This window comes from Schistocerca cancellata, unplaced genomic scaffold (genome assembly GCF_023864275.1).
Source record: "Schistocerca cancellata isolate TAMUIC-IGC-003103 unplaced genomic scaffold, iqSchCanc2.1 HiC_scaffold_782, whole genome shotgun sequence".
Taxonomy (NCBI): Eukaryota; Metazoa; Arthropoda; class Insecta; order Orthoptera; family Acrididae; genus Schistocerca; species Schistocerca cancellata.
This window is the reverse complement of record NW_026046793.1, coordinates 6,296,113-6,305,701: the sequence shown is the minus strand read 5'-3', so window position 1 is coordinate 6,305,701 and position 9,589 is coordinate 6,296,113. Positions and strand designations below refer to the sequence as shown.

The 9,589-nt window shown below is 40.9% G+C and overlaps 1 protein-coding gene across 15 annotated transcripts in view; it reads left to right on the top strand.

The window, feature by feature from the left end:
• Positions 1-1,253: 1,253 nt before the first annotated feature.
• Positions 1,254-9,589, top strand: part of LOC126143126 (disks large homolog 5-like) — a 556,312-nt gene continuing 547,976 nt past the window's right edge. For 5 of the 15 annotated variants that reach the window (XR_007529641.1, XM_049915328.1, XM_049915327.1 and 2 more), the window contains exon 1: positions 1,287-1,312. Coding sequence is in view for 5 of the 15 variants with exons in the window: in XM_049915328.1 (XP_049771285.1) it covers positions 1,302-1,312 (11 nt within the window). In the remaining 10 variants the exon portion in view is untranslated. Of the gene's footprint in view, positions 1,313-1,445; positions 1,545-3,559; positions 3,715-9,589 lie in introns of those variants that run through there. The other 10 variants (XM_049915335.1, XM_049915334.1, XM_049915333.1 and 7 more) reach the window with 8 other exon arrangements.

Sequence of the window (9,589 nt, the reverse complement as noted above, 5' to 3'; positions counted from 1 at the left end):
TTTCTCGTAAGTTTGGCAGAAATGCAAAATTAAACTGGCTAGAATTGCACGTTAATTGCGTACATAGCACTGTACAAAAACGGCAAGTGAACTGACGTTTAGCTGTGGTGCATTTCAACAGACAGTTCGCATATTTTGCTGAGATTTCCGACTGGAGCAAATAGAATCCAAGGTATTAAGTGACACCTAACAAGTCGCTACAGTCTACACACACAAAACAATTTTTCCACGCAAAATTAAAATTTTTGATAAAATAAGTGAATTTTATTGACAGTTGAAACAAATCGGATGGAACATTTTCAAGCTGAAGATCACTGAAATCAGAAACGAAGGGCTGAAGCTGTAATGTGAATAATATCATTGTCCCCCACGTCCTTGAATATGTAAAATTTTAGATCAAATATGATCACCAAAACATTACCAGTATAAAACGAATTTAGAATAATCTACCAGTGTTGTGCATAATTATAATACTCAAATAATGCAGTGGAGTTACTAAAAGCATTTTACTTTCTGTGGGGTTTTAAAATTGCAATTTTATTTTTGTCACCATGTTTCATTTGAGTATCTGTCATTCCACACGTGAACACCGCAGGTTCTCGTTTAGTATCGTTTATTTGCATTCAAATATGCACCGTATGCACAAATTCTAAAGTTTTCAAGGAATCCTAATAAAACTGGTTTAATTTACACATGAGACTGCAAAGAATGTGTCGTGACACAGTCTTTAATATAGGGCGCTTTCCGCAGTTATATTTACATTCTAGCAAATATCCGTATATTCATACTGCGGTCCAATACGTAGTTTTTGGTTCGAATGCGTTAATAGGCATACATATCCAAAAACCCCTAATCCTTCACTTGTTCCCAAACTAAAAACCGGAGCTATTTACCCAACAATACACTTAAAAGGCGTTAGCTCATTCCCTCTTGACTACAATTACGTATCACGAGCTTCTCTTTCAAAACACGTACAACCCAACAAAATACACAATCACAAACCAACGCTATGCAATTATCTTTCAAACTTACGAAGCAGCTGTAATATCCAAATTCGCGCGGACTGAAAACATATTACTTCCGATCAGTCATTCGAAATGGGAAGCCTAACAGACACAATCAGCATTCATATGGTGACAGAGGTCCCGCGAAAATCATACGAAGCGTTCATAGATCTACCTACAAGCAGCTACGTCTCATTGGCTCTTACCGCCAACCAATGAGATATCGGTGCCAGTTGAAATAGCTACGTATAATTCCTCGTGGATTTACAGCCCAAGACAATAAAGGAAAAAACTGCGATGAATTCAAGGTAAACGAGTCTAAAACCTCAGTTAACTTTAATCGCGATTAATTCCTCATTTAACTTGAAACGAGGGTGGTGTATTACAATTTTTGAAAGGCCTATTTTTTCGGCTAACTTTTAATCGACCTTGATGTAATCGACAACAAGTGTCGATAATCGAATTGTACACTGTTGATGTTTAAAAGAGTGCGCGACTGCGCGAGTTGAAAGAGGCACCAGATGATGAAACATTGCGAAGGTTTGAGCTATTCAATTAAATCCGCTTTTCCTGACAGCCACCTGTAACCATAGTGCTATTTTCTCGCTGGATTACTGCTGAATACTTAATTTCATTATTGTAACGAAAACCTACTGTAATATAATAATTATCACGTTTGGGACCTACTTGACCGCGCCATGTACAACTAGGGCCATTTTATGGTTTAGTTTTACCTTTTCTTATTGTTTGTATTACGTTGTCTTACAGAATAGCTCCTTTTTGCGCTCATAGGATCAAACTGTAATGGTCTCATTGGATTTTTGTGCCAGGAAGAGTACCCTGAAGCGCAATTTCTGCCCGTTCAATTTCTATGTACAGTATTTTCATTCGTAAATGCGATTTCAAACTGAAAATGTTATTTTCGTTTTTCACATTGGATTTCTTCAGTGCCTTCAGTCCCATATAGATAACTTGTTTTGTGGCTGTATTGTCGTGCCTCAGTTTTGTGTATTTTGATATGCATTTTTTTTGTCACGGATGTCACTTGTTAGCCAGAAAGCTGTCTCTGAATAGTTTAACATATATATTTGGGTTGAGAATCACTCTTGAATTTGATTGGTTCATCAATTTTAAACTGTAATTTCAGTTTTCGCCACTTTCGGATTACTTTTTCTCATAAGCTTTCTTAAAATCTATAAAGATACTTTCGTATTATAAATGTTTTGATGTGAGAATTAGTTTCATAGCTAAAATTTGTTTCAGGCAAGATCCGTTTGGTCTGGAATTTTCCTGATGTTCACCGAATTTGAATTCAGAAATGCTTATTTTTAACCTCTTGTTCAGCAATTTCACCTTCATTTGATGCTTGTGAATCTGAATTGGTTTTTAGAATTTCTGATAGAAATCTTTCTTTGGGTTTAGGGCAGTTTGGAAGTTTTTTAAATTTTCTATTTCTTGGTTATGTGCCAAGTGTGCACTTTCTTTCATGAAACAGTTTTTGGGGCTGGTATCCATTTAGATTTGTTTTAAGTGTTTCATATAAGAACCCTTGTTTTTTATAAGCCTGAAGATGACGTCTCATAATGTCGTTTTGTTCAATTTTCAAGCTGCTTGGAATTGCTTGGCACTTTTTTTTTCAATTTATTATTTGATGATTTGAATGCTCTTTGTCAAGATTTTACTGCTTGCGCAGTCTGTTCCACCATGGATGTCTCTTTCAATCTTTGTAGAGGAATTTGAGTTTATGTAGTTTCGATAAGTTTCTGTTGAGATTTCTTTGGAGTTTTGTGCTTGTGTTTTGAGTTCATTTGCTAATAGCATTGCTTGGAGTTAATCAGTATCATGTTCGGTATTACCTGTATCTGTTTGCTGAACTTTTGAGGCTTTAAATTTAGTTTCACTGTGGTTAGGTAGTGATCTGTAAATATCTGGACATTTGTGTACTTCTACATATTTAAAATCCCCTTGTGATGTGGCTATGAGATTGTGATATGATCAGTACGGATTTCGCCTAAATTCTTGTCAGGTGTTTTTTGTTTTGTTTGAAATGTGTTGACAGTTTTGTGGTTACAATTTCTACACAGTTAGACAAGTATCCATTTTGCTTGTTCCATTTGTGCGCAAGGAAGTCACAAATTATTTCCTTGCATTTTCTCTTGCACTAACTGATCATTAAAATACTCTGTCAAAATTTTCCCATGATTTTGTGGAATTTTAGAGATTAATTTTTCTATCACCCCCCATCGCATGTTTACTTTTCTGTTCCCCCTCCCCTTGGCCGATTAACATTAATTACTGTTTAAATTTTATTTGCACATTCAAAGTAAATTGTCATTAATTTTGTTCTTCACTTTGATTATGGATCTCTGAATGTCTTATGAAACTGTTCATACAATCTACCACATGGGGTATATTTATTTGTGTTATTTTGCCTTTTTTGCTTTTTGAATAGTCTGTAATTTCCAAAATCTGTGCTACGTGGTGGCATTCTCACTTTGCAATCTTGTTTCTAGCATGGTTAAAATTTTTTCTTAACTATTTCTCCTAATTTGTAGAGCTTTCTTGGATTTAGGAGTGAAGTAATGTTGACTGTACCAAACAAAGTTTTGAATTTGGCCTGAGCAGACCCGAGAATTCAGATGTCTTCTGAATTGGGAACCTGATGGTTGACTATTCTAGACTACTGTATATTTATCCACGTGTAGACAATGTAAGTTGTATGTATGTCACAAATATGTGCCCAAGTACACACAGTTACATAAATAGGTCTGAAATATTTGCTCTGTTACATGTTTGTACAGCATTTTCACTATTCAATTGAATGTATTGCAAAAGCCCCTCAGTTATAGTAGTTATAATAGTACAGTTGTCTATATAATTTACATATTTCAGGTAATCCAGAAGTTTCAAAACTGCTATTTAATGAATAATTTTGAGTGTATATTTCATGTTTGTCTTAAATCACTTAATTGCATAACTCTATTTTGTTATACAGCACAAGATTTTATTTTCTTTCCTGCTGAGGTGTAACTGGTGGCTGCATCTGTTTCCATGTTCATGTAAAGACTTATTTCTTTGGTGCTTGTCCATCTCTTTATGTAGGACATTGTTTGCAAACTATTCACTTGGAACAGTAAAGATTCCTTCGTGTATAAACAATTCAGTACAGTGAGTCCTCTTTCCACTTTGTTGTAATGTCTATAGCCTCTTACTGCAGCTTAGATGTTACTATATTCAGTACATTTGTTTCCTGGAATATTTTCCATATATAAAGACAGAATTGATAATCCAATATCTGTTTTAATGTGTAAGCTACTGCTCACTTGAATTATTATTACTGAAACTGCATAGCATACTGATGTTAGTTGCTTCAGAGGACTGTAAATTGATCCCACACGTCGGCTTTGACCCATGACGTAAGGGTGTTGTGGTGAGTCACGTCATGACGGTGTGGAGTTTGGTTTGCGAGTGTGGTGTGTTTGTAGATGTCGTCGTGTTGTGGTTTGTTGTGCCCTCTGGTGGTATGTTCTGGGCTTTCGTTTGTGTGATGTAATGGGCTCAGTTTGCTCTTGCTCATTATACAGAATTGTTAGTGTTGGCTGTGTTTGTAGTGGAATTCGTTTCAGTGAGTTAACGATTTAGTGATTTTGTGTGAAGGTTAATTTAGTGTTGTTCACTGTAGGTCTTGTGGTAATTTGAGTAAATTAATTGGTTGTTGTTTTTGTTCAGGAATAGATATGACGGATAAAATTAATAGTGCGCATCTGAGGGAAATGATGGGAAACACTGCTTTGGAACTGATAGTTTTTGCAGCTGTTTGGTTTAATTGCCAGGGTTGTCAAGTGCAGTTTTTGCGCGCATGAGACTTTTGTGAGTGAGAGGAGTGTGCTTGATTGGTTTTCTTTTTGCCGTGAAGTGTGTTCAGAGTTTATTAAGTACAGGGGTTAGCTTGGGGGAGAGGGGCGGCATGGGGTTGATGTGGAGGTGGACGAGTTGCAGTTTAGGAAAAGGAAGTATGGGAGGGGTAAGTCTGTGGCTGGTCTCTGGGTGTGGGGGGCTGTTGTTCCAGGGGGTGGGTGTTCCGAATGTGTTTTTAGGGTTGTGGAAGGGAGGTCTAAGGTGGAATTAGTGGGGTTAATTGAGGGGTACATAGAACTGGGGTCCACAGTAGTTTCAGATGCATTTTCTTCATACAGTGGGTTGGGTGAGAGGGGATTCAATTAAGTCAGTTCTTGTGGGGGGGGGGGGGGGGGGAGGAGAAGAGGTGCTCTTCCAACCTTCAGTCTCATTTAGATGAGTACTGTTGGCAAAAGTGTCCCTGAGGGCTATTGTGTTTTTCGGGTTTTTTAAAGGGCTGTTAGTAAAATGTATAGGCCTAAAGTGGTTGGTTAGGGTGGTTTGGGTAGGTAGGTAGGTGGGTGGGTGGGTGGCTGCGGCTCAGTGTGGGGTGGATGGTGTTAGTGTTTGTGAGGGGGGAGGGGAGGGGAATTGTGTTGGTTTGTGTTTTAGTTGTGGTCGCATCCGTGTGTGACGACATCGTGGTGAACGCACATTTGTCATTGCCATACTGGCATATCACCCGGCGTGATTGTATGGGGTGCCATTGGTTACACGTCTCGGTCACCTCTTGTGCGCATTGACGGCACTTTGAACAGTGGAAGTTACATTTCAGATGTGTTAAGACCTGTGGCTCTACCCTTCATTCGATCCCTGTGAAACCTTACATTTCAGCAGGGTAATGCATGACCACATGTTGCAGGTCCTGTACGGACCTTTCTGGATACAGAAAATGTTCAACTGCTGCCCTGGCCAGCACATTCTCCAGATCTCTCGCCAACTGAAAATGTGTGGTCAATGGTGGCCGAGCAACTGGCTCTTCACAATACGCCAGTCACTGCTCGTGATGAACTATGGTATCATGTTGAAGCTGCATGGGCAGCTGTACCAGTACACCCCTTTCAAGCTCTGTTTGACTCAGTGCCCAGGTGTATCAAGGCTGTTATTGTGGCCTGAGGTGGTTGTTCTGGGTACTGATTTCTCAGAATCTATGCACCCAAACTGCTTGAAAATGTAATCACATGTCAGTTGTAGTATAATATATCTGTCCAATGAATACCTGTTTATCATCTGCATTTCGTCTTGGTGTAACAATTTTAATGGCCAGTAGTGTAAAAATTTGTAACATCTAATATATCATCCTTGTAGCATGATATTTTATGACGTGCTGTCTATCTGGCTTTTGTTTTTGGTTCTTCAGCTGATTTAGGATTCATAATTTTTCTGATGTTTTACCAGTAAAAGTGGCTGGCATTGTCAAAGCTTCATCCTCCATTGCTGGTGGCGGAGTGTAGTGGAGTTGAGCTCGCAGCCGTAGATTTTATGTACCTTGTGTGCTGATGTCCAAGGGCCTCTTTCCATAGTCAATTCCGGTGTGGTTCTTAGCTTGCTATGTGCAGCAGTCGTTCTGCAGCATGGGAATTCAGGATCCATTCACCTTGAGGTGTTTCTCATTCTTGTTAGTGCCGTGTTTGTGTATTTCTGTAGCTGCTCTGATGAAGCAGGTGTGATAGCTTTTGTCTACAGCAGTAACTTCCATTTTGATGAATTTTACTGTGCTCAGTCACACACAATGCGTACTATGTGGAAAAGTTTGTATTGGAATGACAGGATGATCAATGAACACCAGGACCACGTAAAATAAGCGGCATTGCAGGTTGGGGCAGGTGTAGAAATTTGTCTGGCAGAGCATGAGACCAGCCACATAGTAAAATTTGCTGACACAGAAGTTACTTGTGTAGAGATGAGCTATCACACCACCTTGTTCAGAGACGCCATAGAAATACGCAACATGACACTAGCTTCAACAAGAAAGAAGAAAGCTTAAAGGTGAACAGACCCTGGATTCCCTTGCAGCAGTGAATGACTGTTGCAGATAGTAACGAGAGAACTGCACCGGAAATAACTACACCAAACCCAGCAGTCTGTGTGCCGGCAGTAGTCTGTTTGTGTGCCGGCAGTAGTCTGTTTGTGTGCCGGCAGTAGTCTGTTTGTGTGCCGGCAGTAGTCTGTTTGTGTGCCGGCAGTAGTCTGTTTGTGTGTCAGCAGTCTGTCACGAAACCTTCAACTACTTTCTACCATTTTCTGTAATGACATGCAATTCTGTTCTTTTAATTTGAGTTAGTTTTTATGATGGAATTAGCTGAAATAGCATTATAAATAAATATATTAAGTGATGCTGACGTTTTTATTTGTGGAATATTCACAATGATCATGGACTTGTACAGGAAATTTATTTCCTGTATTGTCACTTCCAAATTGTTTCATGAGAATCTCTATCTTGAAGCTTTAACATGACAATACATGTAATCATTTGTCATTGCAATAGTAAGATGGCATGTCTGCTTAATGATGGGACATATGTGGTGCACTTGTGGTCTAGGGGTAGTACCTGTGAGTACTAATCAAACTGTCCATGGTCCCAGGTTCGAAACATGCCACCACTTAAATTTGATTAATAATCGTGATTGTCAGCCAAAGACTTCCGGCATAACAAGCCACCCTCATTCTTTCAATGGTCGGCCTTCTCAAAAGGATTGAGGAGTGGACAGGGGTTCAGAGCAACTGGGGTGGGTAACTGCCCTTAAAGGCAGAAAAATCAGCAATGATAAACAGCATGAGGATGCAGAAGGCAAAGGAAACCACTGCATTAGAGGCACATAACTTGTATCCTCAGGACATGTGACCTGTAAGTGAGAGTGTCATGATGACCTATCCATTGGCAAAAGATTCTGGACTAGTCCCCTGTTCAGATCTCTGGGAGGGGATTGCCGTAGGGGAAGGTGACCGTGAGAAAAAGATTCAATAATCAATGAAAGGATAACATTCTAAGAGTTTGGCCATTGAATTTCAGAAGTTCAAATGTGGCATGGAAGCTAGAAAATACTGAAAAGGGAAATGCAGAGGCTCAATCTAAATATAGTAGTAGTAGTGGTGAGTGAAGGGAAATGAAAAAGACAAAGATTTTTGGTCAGATGAGTATATGGTAATACCAACAACAGCAGAAAATGGTATAACATAAGAATAATTTATTATGAATAGTGTGTGCCCCCTTGCAGGTCCGGGGGCTAGAATAGGTCAAAGGTATTACTGCCTGTCATAAGAGGCAACTAAAAGGAGTCTCATGCTTTTTGGCATTTGTGATGGTCCTCTGTAGGGTTTGACCTCCATTTTTCAAAATTTTCCTGACGAGCAAGCCAGTTGGGTAAGGGCACCTTACATGGTGCTTCGTGTCCATCGTGCATCGAGATATATAGCCAACTTCCTTGTTCTGGCATTGCAGTCCCACTCATCGTCCATCTCTTGGGTGAGGACACCTTTGTGATTGTTTTCCTCCACCCACTATGCAGTGTAGTTTTCTGCACCGATGATGACCATGGAATTCTTTGCATCTCATATCCAGCACTGTAGCATGTCCGTTGTGGTGGGGCTGCCATGTACCCTGTCGGTTGATGCCTCCACCGTTAACTCCCCACGTGTGCCAAGGAGTAGATGCCACTCACCCTGGGGCATCAGGACTCCCGGCAATGGCCATCATGCCAGGTGGCCTTTGCTGCGGCCGGGAGGTGCCCGTGCTCCCACACCACCTACTTCGGGTGCAACAACCCCCCCGCCCTCCCTCCCCAACCATCAGGGATTTCAGTCTCCACTTCTGATCCAGAGAAGCGTAAGGCCTCTTCGGCTCCTCTCACCAGGAAGGGGTCCCTTTGGTCACTTTCTTCCAGGTTTCTGCTAGTGGGAAAGGTGACACCTGCCAGTGGCTGAAGAGCCCAAAAGCAGCTGGTTGTAGGGCTTCACACTCATCCTCAGTCCCAGAGACTAAATCAGTGAAGTCCTCCCAGCCAGGGAAACCCTAGGAACAGTGCGAGAAATCAGAAAAGAAGACCCCCAAGAACAAGGAACTTGTGGTGCCCACACCACTGCTTCCTAAAAGCTCTGCTGGACCCTCACACACAATGGATATAGACTGCTCAGGCAAAAAGTCGGTGGCAGCAGGTGACCCTGAGGCATAAACTGCCTCATTGAACGTTCCAAGCCTTCCCAGTCGCACGCTGATGTCATCCTCCAGTGGAATTGCGGCAGTTTTTTGCACCGCCTGGCTGAGCTATGGCAACTGTTAAGCTTTACACCTGCTTTCTGCATTGCCCTCCAGGAAACCTGGTTCCCGGCAATGCAGACCCCTGCCCTCTGCAACTATAAGGGATATTACATGAACCGTAGCTATTATAATAGTGTCGGGTGGAGTTCACATTTATGTCGTAAACTCGGTCTGTAGTGAAAATGTGTGCCTTCAAACCCCTCTTGAAGCTGTGGCTGTCAGAATATGGATGACACTGGAAATAACTGTCTGCAACGTATATCTCCCTCCAGATGGTGCAGTACCCCTGAATGTATTAGATGCACTAATTTATCAACTCCCTAAACCTTTCCTACTTTTGGGAGATTTTAATGCCCATAACCCCTTGTGGGGTGGCACCGTGGTTACTGGCCGAGGCAGAGCTGTTGAAACTTTACTGACGCAATTCAAT